The following is a 23,929-nucleotide window of genomic DNA, read 5'->3' as shown; positions in this document are numbered from 1 at the left end:
GCTGGTGAAGAAGAGGATGATGAATTCCTACAATTACTAGATTTACTGGAAATGACATGAATGATTTGGATCATGAATCATGCCATTACTTTGACTGCAGCTTACTCTGACACATAGTTTCAGCTACAAAGCTACATTTCAACAACTACAATAGTGTCTTTCGTGTGGATCTTTTTGTTGCATTGATACTTGAATTAATTTTTTTAAATACCATTATTAAAAAGAGGAAATATTTATTTCGACAGAAATATGAAAATATTTCCGTAAATTAATTTAAATATCACTTTTGATATCAATTTTGTGTTTTACATGCAAATACCATCACCACAGACCATATATCACTCGATAGTGTAAAAGTGTGTTTAGAATAGTTAACAATGAATTTTCTAATTTCATATCTCATTTCTGCAAATTGCTTACCAGTGTAATTTATGGACATAAAGGGGTACGGTCTTCCTTGATAGCTCCACATTGTCAATTTTCTTCAAGTAGATATAATAAGCTTTCAAATGACGTATGGTGTGGCTGTATGATAGGACTCTATGTGTTAACATTTTAAAAATATTGTTATTCTAAAGGGGAAAATATTTTTTCCATATAAATATGAAAATATTTCAGTGAAGTCCATTTCAATATCTTTTTGAATATTCATTTGTATTCTACATGCAACTACCTTTCATTTGATATATCACTCGATAGTTTAAACGTATGTTTAGAAAAGTTAACTATAAATTTATAATACTATATCGCATTTATGCAAATTGGGTATGCGTGTTTATTATGCAAATTAGGGTGTTATGCCCCAATTTGGTAGCTCCAAATTGTCAATTTTTATAAAGTAGAGATAATAAGCTTTCAAATGATGTATGATGTGGCTATGTGTTGTGGCTGTATGTGTTAAAATTTTTAAAATATTGTTATTCAAAAGGGGAAAATATTGTTTTCCATATAAACATGAAAATATTTCAGTATAATCAATTTCATTATCTCTTTGAATATCCATTTTGTTTTCTACATGGAAAGACCTTTCATTTGATATATCACTCGATAGTTTAAACGTATCGTTAGAGAAGTTAACAATAAATTTCAAATATTATATCGCATTTATGCAAATTGGGTACCCTTGTTAATTATGCAAATTGGGAGGTTATGGCCCTACTTGGCAGCTCCACATCGTCAATTTTCTTAAAGTAGAGATAATAAGCTTTCAAATGACGTATGATGTGGCCGTATGTAAGGTGGGTACATTAAACTCCTAAAATAAGGCCCTTTTTGTGGATTCGCCGCTCGCCTAAGAAGGGTCAATTCCCTGACGTACTTGCCATGATCCATGTGACCAAACGTACACCACTACCTGCACTTCTACTTGATGTAAGTAACATTCATTAAAAAACAACTTGTCATCTATTTATTGTATAAACTGTATGCTTGTCACCCCATATATATATATTTATTGTATAAACCGTATGCTTGTCACCCCATATTTACACTTCCAAATATTATCTATATTTTACTTTGACAAACAAACAATGATATACCTGAGAGGTACGGTTTCTCTCAGTCTGTCTCTCCTTTTATAAATATATATATATATATATATATATATATATAATATATATATATATATATATATAGATAGATAGATATATAGATATATGTTCATTTCATTTCACAGACGCTGTTGGCAAGTATCATCATCCAAATTAACGAAATCCATACGCTCGTCAATTACTTCAGTTTTGTAAGATGGCTATCGATCTTGGCTTGTGCTCTTGGCTTGATGTGGTTAAGATTCAAGAAACCTGATATTGAACGTCCTATCAAGGTGCGCAGTTCTATTTTTCTGTGATCTCAAAGAGCAACTTCATTTGAGTTAGAGGTGAGACTACTCTGTCTTACATTCCTGGTCATTTGGAGATTGGTATCGACAGTGTGGGAATAATAGAATCTCACACCCCCAAGGACCTGGGCTCAGATTTCTCACACGAGTTGGGGATATTTTGTCATACACGAGTCGCAGGCGAGTATGAGACAAAATACCCCCAGACAAAATATCCCCAACGTGTGTGAGAAATCTGATCCCAGGTCCTTGGTGTGTGAGATTCTTTTTCTAATATGACCACAAAATGCGTTAATTAATTCACATTGGACACGTACAACATTATCAAAAATCGTGACAACTATGTCGTCTGCCCCTGTACTCTGACCTGCTTACTTTTGTAGTTTCGGTCCGTGTGTTACTCGTCGTGCCATTGGATAACATTTTGCAAGTGGAACGAAACAGACTGTTTATCATCCAATCAGAGCTCGTGTAATATTTACTGCAGAGTGTGGACGATTTCTCAGAGTGTGGGGTCGATTTTTCCAACACCGTCGATCCCGCACTCCAAGCGGCCAGGAATGTGAGAAAAATCGATCCCACACTCTAAGAAATCGATCATACACTGTACAGTATATATTACACGAGCTCCGATTGGATCATAAACAGCCGTTCGTTCCAAGCGCAAAATATTATCCAATGACACGATGAGTAACACACGGACCGGAACTACAAAGTAAGCAGGTCAGAGTACTCTACAGTGGTAGACGACAGCGTTGTTATGATTTTGGATAATGTATACGTTGTTGGTGGCAGACTCACAAAAGACGGCCGAATTTGGAATTTAGAATATATCTAGCCAATTCTTTTTTTCTGTTGGACATCTCGTCCATAGCAGTAGTTGAAGTATTGGCAGTGAAACTCGCCACAGACGTCGCGTTAGTGACACGGAATACTAGATGACCGCGAAGTAGGATATTCGCTGATACAGTTAAACATTCAATATTTCCATAATGTTTGATTGTGAATTCAATGCATTTTGTGGTCGCGTGAGAAAAAGAATCTGCGGCTCGCGTGAGACAAAATATCCCAACTCGTGTGAGGAATCTGATCCCAGGTCTTTTGGGGTGTGAGATTCTATAATTCTATATTTTTAAGAAAACTAAAAGTAACTAAAACAAATTTTTCAAAATCAAATATATGAAAGTTTTGTTGTTATCAATATGTTTTTACCTTTTTTTTATAAATGAGATAAAATTATGTTATATCTGTCTGTCTGCTTATCTATTTGTTTGAAGGACATATCTATCAGTCTATCCATCTCTCTACCTCTTATCTGTTATCTATCTATCTATCTATCTATCTATCTATCTATCTATCTATCTATCTATCTATCTATCTACCTACCTACCTACCTGTCTGTCTGTCTTTCTGTCTGTCTGTCTGTCTGTCTGTCTGTCTGTCTACTTATCTATGTATCGCTCTATTGATCTATCGTTTTATAGGTCTGTATGACAACCTATCCATGCACGATTAAAACTTTTTGCCTTGCTGATGATTTCTTCCAGACAGTAACCTTGTTGTAGACAATATAACCTTCCTTAAAATCTTGGTTCACCTGCGGTCACATTTAATCGGGAAGGACGAACTGATAATTTGATTCTTAACATCGTTGATAGAGCTGTTTTATTACTTTTTTCAATAGGCACATGAAAAAGTGCGCAGGGCTTGCAGGGAATAGGATTCGCCTGTTGGGAGGGGTGTCTGTTGGTGAGCGCAAAATTATTTGAAAGTAAGGGGGCAGAGGGGAGATTCTGTGGTCGGAAAGTAGAGGGAAAAACTAATGCATTTGGATGTAAGGGAGAGTGGGTAACGTAAGTTCTCTTTTAGTTTTGGGCGTCTGGGGAAAGGTTACAAATCCTAGCGGTAGGGGAAGTTAGCATATAAGAAGAACTTTCACTTCCACTGCATTTTTCATTGCGTTCAAAGTAGGCCTACCTTAGAAGAGCATATATACCACACGCTGAAACAGCGCTAGACTCAGGTTACGCCTCTGCAAAATCAGGTGATTGACTGCCCTTGTTCACATCTCCAATTCCTTTGCAGCTTCCTCTTGTGATCCCAATACTGTTCTCGCTCTTTGCCTTGTTCCTGGTGGTGGTACCCTTCTATGCTGAACCCCTGGTGTCTCTCACTGGTTTGGCTGTGAGCCTAAGTGGTGTTCCAGTTTACCTACTTGGCCAACTCTATCGGAAGAAGAAACCTGAGGCGATGGTGAAGGTATTAGGTGAGTATACAGAACCTCTTCCGTGCTTTCCTTTGGCGTTAATATTTATCTTCTTCGAAAGAGTTACCAGCCCGACAAAAGCGATTGCCAATGTGTATGCGTTTAAAGGTCCCTTGCTTTGATGTCTAATGTTTTGATAAAATTTGACTATTGAATTGTAATGCGAAATATGATTAAATTCTTTTGTCTACAATAACATCTTATTGTTGTAAACGATGTCTCGTGTTTGCCGAAGAAACTTGTATTTCAAAACACTTTAGGAAAAACAATAAAAAAACTAGTATTTTCTACTACAAAATGATTAAACGATTACGGTACCAAACATTACTGGTATTAGCCGTCCGGTAATGTAATTCTTAAAGATTATTTAAGTTGGCATCGCACTTGACCAACACACTTTTTCAAAGGATTATTTCTTATCAAAGATGACTTGAAAACTCCAACTTTATATTTAAATTCAGACACTAAAGTTTAGTATAGAAACAATGCTTTACTTGAAGTATAAAAGGGTGCATATTTGGGGATAAAACCTCAATTTGTTATCAATAATACCTATGAAGTCAGAATCTTGATACTTCTTTATTAAATTTGTAATGCGAAATATGATTAAATTCTTTTGTCAACAATAACATCTGATTGTTGTAAACGATGTCTCGTGTTTGCCGAAGAAACTTGTATTTCAAAACACTTTAGGAAAAACAATAAAAAAACTAGTATTTTCTACTACAAAATGATTAAACGATTACGGTACCAAACATTACTGGTATTAGCCGTCCGGTAATGTAATTCTTAAAGATTATTTAAGTTGGCATCGCACTTGACCAACACACTTTTTCAAAGGATTATTTCTTATCAAAGATGACTTGAAAACCCCAACTTTATATATAAATTCAGACAGTAAAGTTTAGTATAGAAACAATGCTTTACTTGAAGTATAAAAGGGTGCATATTTGGGGTATAAAACCTCAATTTGGTATCAATAATAACTATGAAGTCAGAAACTTGATACTTCTTTATTAGATTTTATATCTCCCTTGGAACGAGTTTATATTTGGATTTTGTTTTGCATTATCTATTCTCATTCTTAAATGGCAAATGTTGAAAGACTGACATTCACAAAAGTGATTAAAATCATGATAAGCAAAATGGAAATGACTTATTCACAAAGTAAGAGCTTTTATTGCTTAACAAGATGGTCGTTTGTCAAATAGATTTTAAAGATGATTTTAAAGAATGAAAATTTCACAAAATTTTACTCAGCCAGAGTGGAGTTAATTTTTTGAAATGATGAAAACGGGAGAAAAAAGAAGACAGTGATTTGCATACATTTGCATACATTTACATTTTCTTCTAAGCCAACTTACGACTGCTTGTCATGCTAAAAGATGCACCCGACCAATATTTTAATATTGGGTTCACAATTGAATGTTGAGCAAAATATGATGTGCTATGTGCAACGCTACTTTAAGATAATCATGTCTCAGTTTACGAGATCATTTTATGCTTTAAGTTACCTGTACGATAAGATATGATGTTAGGAAGTTTATCTGCCAATCTGGTATTTTTCGTTTATTTAAAACAATTCAGTGCATAGCTAAATTTAAGATTATCATAATATTTAAGATTATCATATATATTTAAATTTATCAAGATTAGTTAAGATTATTTAAGATTCAAGACTATCATACATATTTAAAAAGAATGTTGTGTTTTCCCCTCATCTTAGTTCATATTTAGACCATGGAGTTAAACAATCTTTACACAAAATAATTTTAAGAATTCCAAATGTCTTGGAAAATGAGATATAAAAACTGAATATCAGTTTGGGTAGATAAAATTTGAGAATATTACAGAAAATGTAAAGTGACCCAGACAAGATCATGGACCTATCTCTTCGATGAATCGTCCAAAGACTCATCAAGCACTGGTGATTAACAACATGTTGTCTGTTTTCTTCGTTAGGTAACTTCACCTGGTTCTGTCAAATGTACCTGAAAATTTCTCTAACAGATCACAAGCAATGAGTGCGTGCCATTCATTTGCATCGGAAATCGTCAGGATAATTGTTTGCTCGATCATGTTTCTCACATTAAGGATTTAGGTATCATTTTTTATTCCAAACTCACTTTAAAATTTGTTCATCACATTGATTCTATTGTAGGTAAAGCCAATCGCATGATTGGTCTCATTAAACGCAATTTAATTTGATCATTCAAGTTGCTGTCCTTCGACATCTGTTCATTACTATGGTGCGTCCAATTTTAGAATATAATACAGTTATTTTCAATTCAATTTCTGACAGTCAGGCAAACCGTATTGAGTCAATTCAGAAACGTTTTCTTAGATATTTACATCATAAGCAGGGATGTCACAGTGACTCTTCATCTTGGTGTAATTGTGACTATAAATTGCTCTGTAATTTATTTAAAATTCAACCTTTGTTCTTACGTAGGAAACTATTTGATTGTATGTTTGTGCGTAAATGCCTTTTATCTTCTTATGACTCTACAGATTGTACAGGTTTTTATGGCCTATGCGTACCTAGATACTCTGCTAGACATAGACCTCTATTACACATCCCTTACTGTAGAGTTGATGTTACAAAAAATGGCCTGATTGGACGTACGTCACGACTTTTTAATGATTTTATTGATAAGGTTTGCGATGTCGATGTTTTTGAAGAATCTCATTCAACTTTTAAAAGACATGTTAATTTGTTTTTGTCATTGTTTGATGTTTAGGGTACATTTTTGTTTGTTTAAATTTTAGTGTATTTTATCCCTTTCTTTATTTTCTTGTCTGTAAGTGGCTTCCTGATGGCGTTGTTGATGAGCAAACAAAATAAAATAAAATAAAATAAAATGTCCCTGGTTTGATTTTTGCCAGGGATTTACCTTTTATCGACGGCTATGTAACTTGAAATCTATTTGGATCATTAATTTATTGGCTTGGATTAATAAAAGTTAGTCTATACAAATGCACATATGTGACTGTTGTATTGAATGACAAATACCACGACGACGACGACGACGACGACAACAACAACAACAACAACAACAACAACAACAAAACAAGTACGATCATAGAATTATCATACTTTGACCTCAGGCTAAATCCAATCACTGTTTAAGTCATCGTGCGGGAACATTCCTTCGCCGGGTAAAACAATTCAACTTCGACAATTTAGGCATGGCATTTTATGAAAGACATAAATTTACCTGTAAATGATATGATACTTTGACATAAGAACTCAGGCTACGTGTCTCTGTGACAGCTCGTAATGTAAATTTGCAATATTGGAGATTAGTAAACACATTCAGCGTTTTGCATTGATCGCCAGAAACCTAGGGAGTTAGCAGCCATTTTCTGTCTCATACGCTTGTAAATCACCATGCATAGTTCTTGTGCCAAGTTTTGACAATTTCTTTGAAGAGGTGTCTGTGTTTGAAAATATCACACGAAATGGCCGACAGACAAACATATTAGTCCCACGAGTGTATCGCTAAGTTATGTTCTCGTGTAGCCTCTAATACATTCCCCATGTGGCTAGTTTAAGGAAATCGGTCCAGGTATCTTTAATTCCGAATGGACCAAGGAACGGGTTAAGGAGTGCACTTGGACAAGGACGGAGAAGCCGTTACTACGTCCGACGAAGTCTGTAAACGCTGCTTACATAGAAACAAAATGAATGTACCTCCGACCAGGTAATTGGCAACATAGGACCAACAGTCCTGGAAACAGTTAACCTAACGGATACAATTTCATAAACATGCAGGGACTTGCTTATATTGTCTAAATCACAAGAGTTTCAGGCTGTAGTATATCTCACAATGTGACAGTAATGTTAAAATTGGAATGTCCACATCATACGCTATTAAAAATTTAATTTAGGAAAGTTGCCGCTTCGCCATTTTCTTGACTAGAAACTGACAACCATCACCCCAAAATGGATAAAAACATGACCTTCCAAAAAATATCGTGATGCATGGAGTATGTTGCCGTCAGTTAAACCACAATGGACCGTCGGTACTTCTTAAAGATCCATTAGCTGTAACTTTGGTCATTTTTAAAATTTTGTTTGTTCTGTATATCATCTGCAGTTTCTGGTTTGAGTCCCTGAACCATGGAGAAACTCCTAATATTTAGCTCATAAATATACCCTATATGAGTATAATCTGCTTTGTTATTATTTAATTTTGTATTCAGGTCTGGACCAGAATACATTTATCAACAATAACAACGGTCATTTCACATATACAGGCTGTGTTGGCAAAAAAGACACCGGGCATTGGTCATGATGATCGGATTAAAGTAAAATTCTGTAGTTGATACATTGCAACAGAGTAGTGAAAAAATCATTCAAAATTTACAGCTAATGTCCCTTTAAGAGCAATCGCTACATAATACAGCTAAAAGGGGCGTTGTGTCCGAAACAAGCAGAAAGTTTTCACGTAGTGGAAGGTTATCAGTTTCCGATAACAAACGTACCTACGCAGCAATTATCGCCGACAGAGAAAAAACTGACATATTCACGCCTTCTTGAGCTTGTATATCTAATGTACCAAGGTCACAACCCATGGACAAGGCGATGTCAAAGCCTAAAAGGGAAAAGAAAGTAATGATAGTGTTGCGTCTTCAGCGTAAATAATGCTCTTACTTAGGATTGCAAATGAGTCATATGGTCAGTAAGCAAGAATATGAGTTATGTGAAACAATTGAGTGTAAAGGTGTCTGTCCTTGTATATATGGGAGCCTTGTAAATTAATAATTTACAAGGCTCCCATATATACAAGGACAGAGAACTTTATTTATTTATTAATTAAGTTTATAACAAGTAGTCGACAATATGTCACGCTTTACAATTCATGTTTTGCCGCCTGCTGTCCTTTACGTCCTTTTGACCAATGTATTGTTTTTTGCTTGATAACATCAAGTTTGATATCTATCGAATGTCCACATAAAGGCATTTGACCTCTGTAAACGTAGGCCAAAACGGAATACAATAGCATGCAGCTCTCTGTGAAATAGCGTCTAGGAGCGAGCATGATTAATGGCAGTGGAGATATGAATAGAAAACTCTTGGCTAACATGAGGGGGTTCCAACTTTCCACTCAGTGCAATTGAACAGATAAATTCTTGTGAATGGTACAGAAAACAATATTTAACCTGTTCTGAGGTTATCCAATGAGACATTTGTTTCAATGGCTGACGATCATAAATAGTTTGTGCTTGTAAACACCGCTTTAATGCTGACTGTGGAAGAGTGGGCACAAGAGATATAGATGAGAATAAAAATGTACTATCATGAGGATACTAAAGTAGCAGACAATGAGACGGGGAAAACATTAAGGCAAGTAAATTAATCTCACAGGTTAGCTAGCTCTGTGGTGAATTCTTGCTCATGGTTTGCCTGAAACATGCCAATGTATCACAATAATATTTTCGGTGAAATGTCGATGCCATATTTGTTTTACTTCTTTGCACTTCTAATCACACCGGTATATTAAATTAAGTATACTTATCTATAATGAGAAGAGAGAGAGAGAGAGAGAGAGAGAGAGAGAGAGAGAGAGAGAGAGAGAGAGAGAGAGAGAGAGGGGGGGGGGGGTGGCTAAGAAAGAGAATTAATAAAATGTGTTCTTTGCCCCTGTCGGTTATTGTGATCATTCCATTATGACAAGATGGCGATGACAGGGGAAGCTGCAGCTCATCGAACGTCAGGCGTACACCGTCATGATTTGCCATTGAAAAATGACGTACAAAATGGCGATGAACGGAAAGAATGTTTCCGAATCAAGAAACGACTGACTGTAATCGATGGCATTCTTCTAAATGTTGGTGTAATTGTTGGATCGGGAATTTTCGTGTCACCGAAGGGAAAACTCCAGAACGCTGGTTCTGTTGGATTGTCTTGGATTATATGGCTGGTTTGTGGAATATGTTCATTGCTTGGGGCGCTGGTGATGTCAGAGCTGGGCACATCTATAAAGAAATTCGGAGGCGTTCGGTCCCCTGCCAGCTTTCCTAAGGCTATGGATTACCACTGTCATCCTAAGGCCAACGAGTCAAGCTATAGTACTGCTAGTTTGCGCTGATTATATAGTCTATCCACTGTTTTCGGAATGTAACATCACCCAACAGCTACCGAAACGCCTCGTCGCTTTAGCAGCTCTGAGTAAGTATATGCACCAATGTTGTTCTGGTGCTTTGCATACGAAAATATCTTGCGCCGTATGAAAAGGCTGTTATGAGTTTTGCGAAAGTATATGAGGCCAACCTTTGCCATGAAAAATATCTTATCGGCAAGAAATGTGTCACAAGTTTGACATGGTGGAATTTCGATATCAGTTTTGAAAGTAGGCAAAGCACTACAGTCTGCAGATTTAAGTTATTTAATGTGTCGACTCAGCAACTTAAATGTTACATACTAAACACTTTTGCGGTCGTTTGCCTTCCCGGTATATTCAGGTGTTTCTTGTATTCCTCAACTGTATTGGAACTCAATGGACGGTTCGGCTTACAAACGTCCTCTCAAATATCAAACTATTGGCGACAGCAATCATCATTGGGACAGGCCTGTACTACTTATAGGGACAGGTATGTAAAGGTGGCCAGCCCTGTCATTAGTGGCTATATTTATATTTAGAGAATTGAAGTTTTGTTTTGTCCGAGAAGATAAGATCTGTACACTCGGAGAGTTATGCTGTTGAAACAATGTGTGACAGTTAGCAGGCGTAGGAGATAAGACTACTTGTTCTCAACTGAACGAAATGACTCCCCCGAACAAGTTTATTTCACTGTTAAAACACGCCCTCCTAAAGATAAGATCAGTAAGTCTACTCTCAACAATTACTCTGAGTACTTGTGGAATCAGTTAGCATCTTGTGCCTATAGCATTTCTATATTATGCAGACGTGGTTCAGGATGGTCCTACTAAAATTTGTAAATCACAAATGTCCCATGGACCTGGTAATGTATTACCTTGAATGGAAATGATTATTGGACCAGTTTAATGTCATATTAAAACGATATTAACTAACAAAACTTCCTATGATGTTCTCTAAACTCACTGTGTTTAAAGTTTGAGGTTATCTGGGAGAGTCAAAGAAACCTAATAATCAATCAAATGATTAGCATTAGCATTTGATGACCCATTTACTTGAAAAATATACTATGCCCAACCTTTTAGTGGATCACCAAAGCAAAATACACAAACATAATTTGATGAGTCCTTGCCGTGATTCCAGTGATCAATATTGGACCGGTGCAATTTGCTTCCCAATTCTCCATATCACCTACGATTCAATTCGTCTGCTCGGAAATTTCTAAATTAGGGACGGTTCCTGGCGAATACGTAAGACAATTCTCAACAATCTTTGTTCGCTTAGGACGACAAGTTTTATCGAAAGTTTGTTTTGGAGTTGGCAGCTTGCAGTAAGTGACACACATGCGCATGCTTTGGAGGCAACACAAATGCTACTTATTCGCTACATAGCCCATGTCAAAAGCAGTTCTTAATGCATATTACTCTTTACCTTTCAGGACACACAGACAGTTTTACGAACGGCTTTGCCAACAGCATCTCTCTTGCTATGTATTCAGGTTTATGGGCGTATTCTGGCTGGTCAGTTCAAACACAGTACTCTCGTAACTTAACTTAATTTATTTGAAACTTGCAATTCCTCATGCTTAACTGTAAATCTTCCAATACTCGAAACTATAGACTGGAAGATCCGTCGCTCGAGGGCGCTCTCTACGCTCCCCCTCTTACAGGGAGGAGAGCGTTGGAAGCGTCCTCGAGCGACGGATCTTTCAGTCTAGCGAAACAACATTATTACTAGAAAACATCAAGTCATGAATGGACAATACGACTTTCTTCCTCAAAAGACAAAACGGTGTTCACGCCGACGTTGACACAATCATGATGGCAATAGCATTGTAGTGTAGCAAATAAATATAATTTACACTTCTTGAAATTTGAAACAAATCATAAAGTGACAAATATTGATATGTTAAATTTTTGTCCAGTTAGGGAAAATCCTACAATTATCAAATGGACTTTAAAATGACTGGTAATAGATGCCTAGGATAACATGCGCGCGCAAGTACTTTTGATTTTACCATTCATTTTGTTATGGTTTTCATACGCATGTTTGCATACTATTCAAACACAGAGAGACTGATAAACAGGCAAGGATCTACTGTGGAGAGTCTGTACCAACGGAATTTAGTAAATTGATAGAATCATTCACTTACGATTCATTCATGCTAATGAACCAGACTAAATGAATAAATTTACATACATAATTATATTGTTCTTCAGATACTACTTCTATTACAACTAAAGCATCATTAGAGATAATGAATAAAACAATGATGATGATAATAACAATATCAATTTACCTTTTTTAGCTGAACGCGTTATTTATTAACTACATCTGCATCTAAATATACGTGCCTGACTGCATCATATTTCTATTTGAAGGAATGCTCTTAATTACGTGGCGGAAGAAATGAAGAATATTGAAAGTTTTTTTTACAATAGTCTTATACTTATTAAGTTCAGTCACTCGTTTATCTTATTTGTTTGTTTATTTGTTAGGTCTTTTGTCTTTTGTTGTTTGTTTGTTCGTTCATTTATTTATCAATTATTCAAGCATTGAATCATATGTGCTTACAAATTTATTATTATTTTTATTTCTTTATTTACGCCTTTTGTGGGGAATATTCAGTGTAGCGATATTGGCCGCCGACCATTCCCAGTGACACTGAAGAAACTCACAGTTCTCGATGAACAAAAAAAACATTGGTTTATTACGTTTAAACTCACGGTACAGAGTAGCACGCCGCATCCATGTGCGTTGTCGTTGAAGGTTTTAAAAGCATGATGGGAAATCTGGTAGTAATGAGAATTTAACCCCAGAATCACGAAAAATAACACGAATAAATGAAACTATGAAGCAACTGTTGCCGGAAACTTTGTGACAAATATGTCCATGTTAACACAGTCCGCGCAAATAAATCGTAGTACATGCACAGTGACGAGTGTACTGAAAATGTGCATTTCGGTCAAAGTTCAGCCATCGCCTGTACATAGATTCTCATAACTGTGTCCAAGCTCCAGAAAAGTCTCTGTTGAGCGAAGTTTTTATGTCATGCGCAGTATGTGTTCAAAGCATCGACTGTAGTATAAAATATTTTGCCAAATTTCCGGAATCATGATAAACACGATAAACAGCAATAAACAAAATTCAGTTTTGGTCTAAACAACAACAAATAACAATAATAAAGTCGGTAGGTTTTCCACACCCTCCCCCTATTAAAGTTACTTAAACTTTAATATAGAGGTTTCCTAATCGTCCTCATTCTCGTTAGCAATGACACCAACAAGGCGATCTACCGCAGCAGTCTTTGCTCGCCGAGCAGGGCGTCTCAACTCTTGGTTGGCTTGAGATCTTTCCTCTTCATCAGCTGAAGTGCGTGTCTGGTTAATCACTGGATCAGCTATATCGCCAACCCCTGTTGCATCATTAGTTCCGCTGACTTCCAGATCACACACCAACTGGAGTGGCCTCTCAACAACATAGCCACTGCCTGTCCGGATCTTGTATCCTCTTATCACTCCATCCTTACCCACTATGTCGTCTACTATCCGTCCTATCCTCCAATTTGCTCGATTCTTGGTCGTGTCCTTGAGTAGAACAATCGAGTTCTTTCTTGGTAACTCCTGATGCTTTGCCTCAATCCTCTTGCTGTAACGTTCCTGCAAGGCGTGAAGGTACTCATTTAACCAACGTTTGCGAACATTTTCTCTACAGGATCTCAAGTACTTCAGCCGCTTACTCATCACATCTCTCGAGTCATCCATGCAGTGTTGTCCTTACATTTAAAAGTAGCCGGGTAATTTAAGAAAGTAGACGGGTGTACTGCGAGGGAGCGAAGCGACCGAGTGGCGAGTGAGCATAGCGAACGAGGGGGGGGGGAGAGCGCGAGAGGGGGGTGCCCCCTCTCGCAAGGCGAAAAATGAAATTTTGGAGTGGAAATGGTGTTCTCTGGTGGCATCTGAGGTGACATTTAGCTGAGACTGAAACAGTACTTTTGTTGTGTGTCTTAGACGTGCTGCAGACATGGTTCACATACTACAAAACAAACAAACATGATTTTGTTTTGTTTGTATTATCTATGACACACTTATGGTTTTATTTGCAGTGAAGATTTAACATTTAATCTTAAATCACCTGCAGTCTGCTCATTTCATTGCTCATTCCCATTCTTCATTACCTCATAGTTTCTGAAACTTATGACACAAAGTGAGTGATTGACAGAAATGTTGCAACAAATTACTAATAAATGTCAACCGTGCAAGATCGTCCCGTCTCGCAGTTCCCAAATTTGATCAAAGCAGATATGCAGTATGGCGTCGGAAGGAAACAACTCTATTTTCTTTCAAATTTGCTCCACGAGTCAGTGAAAAAAAATGATTCAGAGGTTCCATCGAAAGACACTATCGGGCAACCCAACATGGAGAAGCGCAGTGAAACTGAACCCATGCCGGAATCCACGACGTATTGTCCTGTTGTCTTAAACAACGGGGGATCAGCGCCACGGTGAAGCTGTGAGCCGTGACGATGATTCGCCGGTCGGCAACGGTCGGCAACACACATGCCTGTGAGTGTGACCATGGTTTCTAGAACGTAAAAATAATCAATGAAAATAAAATACCCATTCACATAAACAGTCGGTTCTAAAAAAATCAGTTCTAGCTCATTTTTAAAAAATAATCTAGAAAATGCGTCGGTATTGCTCTGAGAATAACTTGATTTGTTGAGAAGATCATACTCGTAGTGACGTTGGCAGCCATCGCGGCGGCGGAAAACTAGCTTGCCAATCTCATCATGGATGTAAAAAATATTTTTTACATCCATGGTCTCATGAACTTCGAACCGTCGATAAAAATCACATCTTTTCGGCGCCTTTCTCTCACAAATTCAGCGAAATTGAAGTTTTTCATACATAAACTAAATGTATTGTTGGGCTTTCTTCGGGAAAAAATATTCCATCGGCAAGGTGCCAGTGGCCGACGCCACATTTCTTTTTGACGCCATCGTTAAAAATTACCTAAGATGACCTTCATACTAGTCAAACCAATTACACTGCTCGTAACAAAGGCAACACCATAGGTGCGTCCATCAGCCAATCACACTATTTAACGAATAAAAGATCGGGCTCAAAAAGCCACAATTGGGGATTTAGAAACTGTTTTGTGTTTGTGCAGTTCCATGCGGGGAAAGGGGTCGCGAAACTGCTAATCGTACGTGTGCCGTCTAACAGCTGGCAGTGCGATCCCGAATCTAATGACGTTAAAAGTAGCCGGGAAAAAATGCAAAACAGCCGGGTTATTTACCCGGCACCCGGCTTCTAAGGACAACACTGTCCATGTCATTGATGCTCTCCTCCAGAAAAACGCGCTGGTTGTCCACGCAACAGCAGGTTTGGGGTGATCACTACTTGCTCGAAGTTTTCTTCCATATAGCACAATGGTCTGTTGTTCATGAACGTCTCCACATCGAGTAGAACTTCCTCGAGCTCTTCAAATTTCAGTAATGCTCTTCCTATAGCTTTCGACAGACTTCTCTTTATGATGCCGATGAGTCGTTCAAAAAATCCACCCCACCATGGAGAACGTGACATGTTGAACTTCCACTCTATGTTATGTGTTGTCAAATAGTTGAAAAAATCTTCATCCGTTTGTAACGTCGACAACCACCGTTTGGTCGCGATGAAGGTCTTGGCGTTGTCGCTCACCATGACACTTGGTGTTCCTCTCCGAGCAACAAACTCCTTCAACTGTCGCTTGAATTCATTCACAGACAGGTCTCTGCAAAGCTTGAGGTGCACAGCTCTGGTGCTGGCACACGTGAAGAGGGCAATGTAAGCCTTTCTGGTCTCATGCTTTTCTGATTTGTACATGAGTGGCCCTGCAAAGTCCACACCTGTCACATCGAACGGCTCAGTGAATTCCGTTCTGTAGGTGGGCAGGGCTGATGTAGCTGGAGCATCTAACACCTTTGCACGATACTTCGCACAGTAGCTGCATTCATGTCGTATAGATTTGACTATGGATCGTAGCTTTGGGATCCAGTATTTCTCTCTGACCTTACTCATTGTAGTTGCAACTCCCCCGTGCAATGTCTGAAGATGGCAGTGCTCAATGATACGTCTCGCCAGGGCAGATCTTCTTGGGATGAAGATAGGGTTGTAACCTGGACCTCTGCCATGACACCTCACTATTTCATCTTCATCTGCTGCTAATGTAACATCTGAAGCCATGTTGTTTGTTTGCTGCGTTGTGTTGATCCATACCTTCTCTGATGCAGTGATCTCTGATTTAGTAAGTGGTCCCACTCGTCTTATCCCCTTACAGCCATCTATGAAACGCTTAATATATGACGTTATGCGTAGAGGCTTCCAGAATTTGAACTTGCTAAGAAGCTCTTGTGACCATGCTTTCGTGTCATTCTGAGTTGCATCTTCCAGTAGAAGAATCACTTCTCTTTTCTTCGTTGACTTTTTCTCTGACTTGGCTCCCTCTGACTCTGAAATCTCTGGTTGAACTGGTCTGTCACCTTCACTTGAGAGCCAGCTTGGCCCTTGAAACCACATCGTCCCGAGTCGATTTGGTGCTGACCCTCTAGTTCCAAGGTCGCTTGGATTTTCTGCTGTTGGCACATATCTCCACTTGGACTCTGTCAGCTCGTCAATCTTCTTGACCCGATTGCGCACAAATGTTGACCATTCTCCATGATTAGACAACCAGTATAAAACAGTGGTGCTGTCTACCCAACTGTGACAAGCCGTGATATGGATATTGGACAAAGCTTTGCTGACATTATCCTGTAGTTTGGCTAGTGTATGTGCGGCAATCAACTCCAACCTTGGAATGCTCATGTGTTTAGAAGCAATTCTTGCTTAGCTGTGAGTAGATTCTGGCTGACCGGTGTTGAGTTCTCATACGCAACGATGTATATTGCAGCACAAACAGCAGTCTTGCTTGCATCCACAAATCCATGCATTTCATAATGTGTTGGGTTGCCAGTGAACACACAGCGTGGTACCGTTATGGTTGGTGCACGCTGCAAGCTGTTTATCCACATCTGCCATTTCCGTCGAATTTCATTTGGAATTTCCTCATCCCAATGTAGCTGAAGAAGGCACACTTCACTGAAGATCAACTTCGCAGTGATAGTAACTGGAGAACTCCATCCAAGTATGTCAAAGATGCTGTTGATATCAGCTAACATCTTCCTTTTAGTGATTGGTTCACTGCTCTTCTGGCATGATTCAAAACTGATCGTCAATGTGTCCTCCTCCTTGTTCCATAGAATACCTAAAAATCTGTCTCGTTGCTAGATGTGTTGTCAAGAAACCTTGTTGTGTAAGTATCTTCTTCCTGCTTGTCGTTCTCTGCGCTGAGGTGATCGATGTTGCTATGCCGTTGTGAAGATTGAAACCACCCTCTGACAGTATTTTGGTGGACTCCACCTTGAAAGTCGCAACATCATCTTCTTGATCTCCACCTCCTTGAATATCATCAACATATGTATCTTCCAGCAAGCTGTGTACTGTTGCTGGATATTCCTGTTTATAGTCCTCATGTGCTTCTGCAGTGTTACACCGAGAATATATGGACTTGACGTCGCTCCAAAGATAACCCGTGTGAATCTGTACTCTGTCACCTCACGATCTTGTAGATTGTTGTACCACAGAACTCGCAGTGCATCCCTGTCTTGTTCGTGCACTCTGATTTGCAGGAAAGCTTTCTGAATATCTCCTGTGATACAGAACTTTCGCATGCGATTTCTTGCAATGATGTCAAATAAGAGTGGTTGTAGTGGTGGCCCCGTCTCTAGGCAGTCGTTGAGTGAAGGGCTTCTCACGTTGGCTCTCGCTGAGCAGTCATACACTATTCTCATCTTTGTTGTTTCTGCCTTATCTCGAATGACGGCTTGATGTGGGACATAATGTACTATCTCCCCTGTCTGATTGGCTGGTACAGGCTCAATCACTCCCATGTTGATTTGTTCTCTCATGATTTTGTCGTACTCTTCTAATCTCCCGATTCTCTCTAGTCTCTTTGTTGTGCTGTATAGCCGAGCTGTGCACAAGCTCTTATTTGTAGGAAGTGGAACATGATCTTCCTTCCAAGGTAGTTTTGTTTCATAGTATCCACTCTCTGCCCTAGTCAACTGTTTCTTGAACTCTTTGTGAATTGCTGCACTTTCCTTTATATCTGCGTCTTTGATTCCAAGAACATCCAGTGAGCACAGCTTCTCAAATTCTTCTTGGCTGGATCTCAGAAAGAACTGTTTCTCTGTCTGACTCTCTCTCCCTGACTGCCGTCCAGAAATTGTCCAACCCAGCATCGTGAAGTCTGTTCCTGGATCCTTATCTGGGTGGGTTCCAAGGACTAGAGGTTCTGTCGTGCGAATCCTCTGGTAGTCTGCCACTCCTAAGATAATGTGAACTGGCAATGAAACATCAATTGTCTCTTCCTTGCTGAAATGTAACCGGTTGAGTCGTCTGTGTTGTTTCTTCAATGCAGGAATGCCTGGGTTAGGCAGGTGGGTTAATATATCTTTCTCAGCATTCACACACTCAACATTGAATGAGAAACCATCAACTGCTAAGGACTGTAATGTGATACTGTACACCTCAACAATCTTCCTTACAGTGCCGTACATCTGTTCAATACAACGCTGTTCTGTCTTCACTGGCTTCACACGCAATTTTGTAATCAAGTCTGAACATATGTATGAACTACCCGCACCTGTGTCAAACATGACTCGAACTTTCTCCTTTCCAACTTTGGCGATAACAGTGGCATGTAATGCTGAGGCATGATCCATCACTGAGCTCAATCCCTTTTCCACTTTGGTATTGTCCGACACATCAAGCGTTGATTTTCCTTTGTCACAAATTGAGGTATGATGCTTTCCTTTACAGTTCTTGCATCCCCGGGATCTACAGTTGACTGCAAGATGACCAAATCCTGTACAGTTGAAACACATCCTGTTTCTTCTCAGTATTGCTCTCTTGGTGGCCACATCCAGTACTTTCATACAGCCGTTACTCGAATGATCTTCTGAACTGCAATACACACATTTAATCTTGCGACCTTGTTTAGACTCTCCATTACTGCCAAGAAGTAACTTTTCTTCTTTTTTCCTCCATGACGTGTGTCTTGCTGTATCATCTCTTCTCCCTGTGGTAATCTTATCATCACCAGCTCTCAGGGGATTTCTCTCAACATACTTTCGTAGATTTTCAACAAGATGTTCCAATCCCCACTCTTCCCAATCATCGTCCTTTTGTACGAGAACTTCTCGAACTGGGCCAAGCTTGTCCATCAGAGTGTAGACTGAGCTTTGTGCAGTAGTCAGTTTCCTCATTGTTGTGAGAGTGCGAACTATCCTGGCAAGCCTGTTATAAAAGTCGTGAATGTCACGCAACTTGTGAATGTTGGTCTGGTAGTTCCTCAAGTTCCTTTATCAAGGCTTTGTGCACCTTAATGTCCTTCCCATACGTCTCGACAAGTATTTTCTCTTGGCTACCTGATATCCCTCTGAGGTATGTGGTAGGCCCAGGATATCCTCCTTTGGTTTGTCTTTCACTAGCTCTAGTAAGTAATTAAACTTACTGATTTCTGCAAGATTAGAACCATCCACCTCTACTGTAAACTGATTCCAAAAGCGTAACCAGTCCTTGTAGTCACCAGAGAATGGCGTGATTGTATATTTCTGAAGCTTCACTGCTTGTGTTGAGGGCGCTGTTGAAGATGCATGCTCCCCCCTGTGGTCAACTCGTTCGGCACGGTTGGCTTCGATCTGTCTCTCGAAATCTAGTTTCTGTCTATACCACTCTTCCTCTCATTTTTGTTGGCGTGTTGCTGCCATCTCAATTTCCATTTGTTGTTGTGCTCTGTATTTTGATTGTTGCTCATTTACCACGCGCTGGATATGTAGCTCTTTTTCAAGCTTGAGTTGTACGTCTCTTTCCACAGCTTCGTCTAGCTGTTTTCTGATACGCTGCCGCGCCTCCCTAAATAACTGGATGGACTCTTTCTGTGTTGTTGTCCACTCCTTCACATGTTCTAAGTCTGATTCTGCTTCCAACATATATTCGGCTGTCTCGTCTTTTAATTTGTCTAATCTTTTGATCAACTCTCCTATTTGTTCATATGCCGTGGTAATGTCTACCGTGTCCTCACTGTTGGATAGCTCTGCAATTTCATCAAGTTTGATTTCGGCAATAGCCAGCTGTCGTTTGAATCTCTCCTCGGTAAATGCAGTGTTTTGTGCACGCTTGTAAGCACTGCGATCAACAGTTATTCGACTGCAAAAACCTCGTTGCAACAGCGTTAGTTCTGCTTTCCCACGGTAACTTCGTCTAATTTGATTGATGATGCAATGCTGTGTACAACACTATAAGTCCTATATGATGTACTCACGCTCTTTCTCCCGTCGTGGTCGCCACCGTTCAGTGTGGGGAATATTCAGTGTAGTGATATTGGCCGCCGATCATTCCCAGTGACACTGAAGAAACTCACAGTTCTCGATGAACAAAAAAACATTGGTTTATTACGTTTAAACTCACGGTACAGAGCAGCACGCCGCATCCATGTGCGTTGTCGTTGTAGGTTTTAAAAGCATGATGGGAAATCTGGTAGTAATGAGAATTTAACCCCAGAATCACGACAAAATAACACGAATAAATTAAACTATGAAGCAACTGTTGCCGGAAACTTTGTGACAAATATGTCCATGTTAACACAGTCCGCGCAAATAAATCATTGTACATGCACAGTGATGAGTGTCCTGAAAAATGTGCATTTCGGTCAAATACGGCTAGTTTTCAATCGGGTTCGAACCCACAACATACGGCATCAGTCGCCTAGCGGAGAGGCCACCGAGAGAACCGCTCGACTAAATCCCCACTCTCAAAGTTCAGCCATCGCCTGTACATAGATTCTCAAAGCTGTGTCCAAGCTCTAGAAAAGTCTCTGTTAAGCAAAGTTTTTATGTCATGCGCAGTATGTGTTCAAAGCATCGACTGTAGTATGTCATATTTTGCCAAATTTCCGGAATCATGATAAACACGATAAACAGCAATAAACAAAAATCAGTTTTGGTCTAAACAACAACAAACAACAAATAATAAAGTCGGGAGGTTTTCCAAACTTTGTTTTTTTTGTTTGTTTCTTATTTATTTGTATTTTAGACCTTTGACCCGAGATTTCTTTCCGGAACAGAAACTATGAAAACTATAATCATTTCTATTCATATAACATAAGATATTAAATTAAATTAAATCATTGAATCAGGCTCCGTTCAGTTCATAAATAATTTATCATTTCATATCGAATTTCATATCGAAATAATAGTCTTATAATTGATATATCGCAGATCACTGTAATATCCATTAATCTTCATGTGGATAAACTTTGGTCACTATTATCAAAGGCAGGGGTCATCGAGACTGCGCTCAAAGGTCGTATGGACCTATACGATCAATGTAAACATTGAATCCAAAGTACGTTGGCGATTGTTGAAAGTTAAAACATGTTTGTCAAATGTAGACAAATCTATATGTTCGCGTGATGTATATAGATATCCTGCAAGAAATACATTGTTTGTACATAAGAAAGTCGAAAAAACAAAGTGCGGAGATAACCTCTCTATAAGGGGTTTATGGGATGATTGAAATATGCGCAAGGTAAACGTAGAGCTGACAACCCATCCCCTCCCAAATTGAAAGTTTTTGAGTGCGAAAACCTAACTTCTATTATTTGAATTTATCAAAGCACATATAATTACTGAGATAGTCTGTTGTGTGAAAACATCGGTCGCAAGCATCAGTGAATGAATGGGGCAATAATTTATCGATTATGTCGTACAAACGTGTATGCAAGTTTCCAGTTTACGATAATTCACTTGCTGTCTATACATATAATGGTTACTTTAAAAAGCTTAAAGCGCAGTGGTCGTCGCACTGCGCATGCTCCTGAGGGGATCCCCCCTGTTGTCAACATATCCAAGAATGCCCCACTATACGTTACGGGTTGATTATAATGTTTGCGATATTGCCGCTTGTTAAAATGGCGGCTGATCTGTCACAAGCATACCAACTTACCAAATCTAGTAATTACACGCTGCATTAAGATCACATTTGATCATGATTTTCTTGAATCAGTTGAATGGGGCTCGGCTACTGTTATTGCTCGGGCCATGGAGCCGCATTCATGTATGTGTGTATATGCCAACAGACTATCAATGACCGGGCTCTAGTCTACAACATCTCTAGCATTAGCAAGAACGAGAGCTTTCATTTCAAGAGGCCCAACGTACAATTGACAATAACGCAAGCTACAGAAATCTACAGCTGTCAGAGCAATGCCCGCTGCAGCAAGAAGCGTATGTTTTGTGGTCTGCATGAACGTCGTTGCCAAGAGAACCGGGTATATGGTGCACTACACTCGGCTGTGGAGAATCCAACTCCACTACGAAGTTTACCCTGTTAGGGGATGCAAACGAGAATTCCGAGTACAGGTATCAAGTCAAGCGAAGGACCTTTCATAGGTCTTCTTGTTATGTGGGGGTTATCTCATTTGAAAGAGGATTCAGACCTACCCGGCAATCAGGAGGTACAACAACGAAGTTTGCGTAGCACTGGTAGGCCTACACTAGCTAGCCGTTGGATCTCTGCCATGACCGTGCACAGGATCTCTCAATACGTCCCTATGTGTAGCCGTGCAATTTTCCTGCCAAATGCCGCGAAAACCTGCTCGTTTTGTCTATTGTGTCCTGTCATTTGACTATTTCTTGCCACGTATTACTAGAAGAAGTAAGAAATGGTGATCAACAGTGGGTCGTGGGCCAAGTCGTCGCGGGGCCAGTACGTTGTGGGACCGGATTCTCTTATATCTGTGTACGTCAACGCAGTGACCGTCTCCCTTACTGAAGCAACAGCATCTCCCGTGCCCTGCTCTGGCTTGCCGATCATGCTCTTGAGTGTAATTTTTGTGTTAGGCGTTGTGCTTGTTGCTAGTCTACATATATATAAAATGTTGATCATTTTAGTGATGTATTTTTTACTGTACTGTACATAGCATTGTGTACAACCAGCGTGACCGCGCGCGATCAAACCCATTTGTTCACTGTGACTGCGTGCAGTAAACTCAGCGACATAATGTGCCGAGTGAAGCCTAGTGTCTCAATGTTCGTAGCCTTACATGAGTTTAGAAATACACCACTGAAGTTCGTTTCCGATCTTAATATTTTACTATTGCATGATGTTGAGTCTCACATAGGCGTTAACAAAGTGGGGGACCGCTCCCATCTCACTCAGGATGAAGTTGAGAAGACTTATGTTTACAAAAATTCATGTTTATCAACAAAAAAATTCGCGCACGCGCAGCGCGACGACCACTACGCTTTAACACCGGGCAATGTAATATATCTATCACCCTTTCATCAACGTGGCCGGTCTCTACAAAGAAAAATCAGGGTGAAAGGGTTAAGAGTTGAGAAACTGTAATTTTATGAACGTCCTTCATCATTAGGTACATTTACATTGACGGTCCGATGTTTACTTCAAAATAAATTATGAAAACGGTGTGAAAGGTTTCTGGTCGTTACAATTAAAACTCTTTGCTTTTCATGTCAAACTATTGAAAATTTTCAGACACAAGTCATCTTACCCATGTCCAGTCTTATCTAAAGGCATTACACTATTGGTCCAATCACTAATTTTCAAACTTTTAAAAG

General features: G+C 39.2%; 4 protein-coding genes and 1 long non-coding RNA gene across 5 annotated transcripts; 1 reads left to right on the top strand and 4 right to left on the bottom strand.

Moving 5' to 3' along the window:
* The first annotated feature begins 1,291 nt into the window (after positions 1 to 1,291).
* On the top strand, positions 1,292 to 4,268 carry LOC139147912 (uncharacterized). The gene is made up of 3 exons (XR_011555831.1): positions 1,292 to 1,371; positions 1,676 to 1,825; positions 3,926 to 4,268. It is a non-coding gene; the product is annotated as an uncharacterized lncRNA (long non-coding RNA).
* A 9,190-nt stretch (positions 4,269 to 13,458) lies between these two features.
* On the bottom strand, positions 13,459 to 13,974 carry LOC139148524 (uncharacterized). The gene has a single exon (XM_070720014.1). The coding sequence runs from the start codon at positions 13,972 to 13,974 to the stop codon at positions 13,459 to 13,461; it is 516 nt and encodes a 171-aa protein (XP_070576115.1).
* A 1,571-nt stretch (positions 13,975 to 15,545) lies between these two features.
* Positions 15,546 to 17,054, bottom strand: LOC139148523 (uncharacterized). Its single transcript, XM_070720012.1, has one exon. The coding sequence runs from the start codon at positions 17,052 to 17,054 to the stop codon at positions 15,546 to 15,548; it is 1,509 nt and encodes a 502-aa protein (XP_070576113.1).
* LOC139148522 (uncharacterized) lies at positions 17,051 to 17,407 on the bottom strand. The gene has a single exon (XM_070720011.1). It carries the CDS (start codon positions 17,405 to 17,407, stop codon positions 17,051 to 17,053), a length of 357 nt encoding a protein of 118 aa, XP_070576112.1.
* Positions 17,408 to 17,593: 186 nt separating this feature from the next.
* On the bottom strand, positions 17,594 to 19,555 carry LOC139148521 (uncharacterized). Its single transcript, XM_070720010.1, has one exon. It carries the CDS (start codon positions 19,553 to 19,555, stop codon positions 17,594 to 17,596), a length of 1,962 nt encoding a protein of 653 aa, XP_070576111.1.
* Positions 19,556 to 23,929: the final 4,374 nt, after the last annotated feature.

Source organism: Ptychodera flava, chromosome 13, assembly GCF_041260155.1.
Source record: "Ptychodera flava strain L36383 chromosome 13, AS_Pfla_20210202, whole genome shotgun sequence".
Lineage (NCBI taxonomy): Eukaryota > Metazoa > Hemichordata > Enteropneusta > Ptychoderidae > Ptychodera > Ptychodera flava.
The sequence above is the reverse complement of the archived record's forward strand: the minus strand, read 5'-3'. Positions and strand labels throughout refer to the sequence as shown.

Bases quoted from the DNA above. Each gene is read 5' to 3' on its own strand.
- LOC139148524 (XM_070720014.1), bottom strand. From the start codon at position 13,974: ATGGATGACTCGAGAGATGTGATGAGTAAGCGGCTGAAGTACTTGAGA.
- LOC139148523 (XM_070720012.1), bottom strand. From the start codon at position 17,054: ATGAGCATTCCAAGGTTGGAGTTGATTGCCGCACATACACTAGCCAAA.
- LOC139148521 (XM_070720010.1), bottom strand. From the start codon at position 19,555: ATGAGGAAACTGACTACTGCACAAAGCTCAGTCTACACTCTGATGGAC.
- LOC139148522 (XM_070720011.1), bottom strand. From the start codon at position 17,407: ATGTTAGCTGATATCAACAGCATCTTTGACATACTTGGATGGAGTTCT.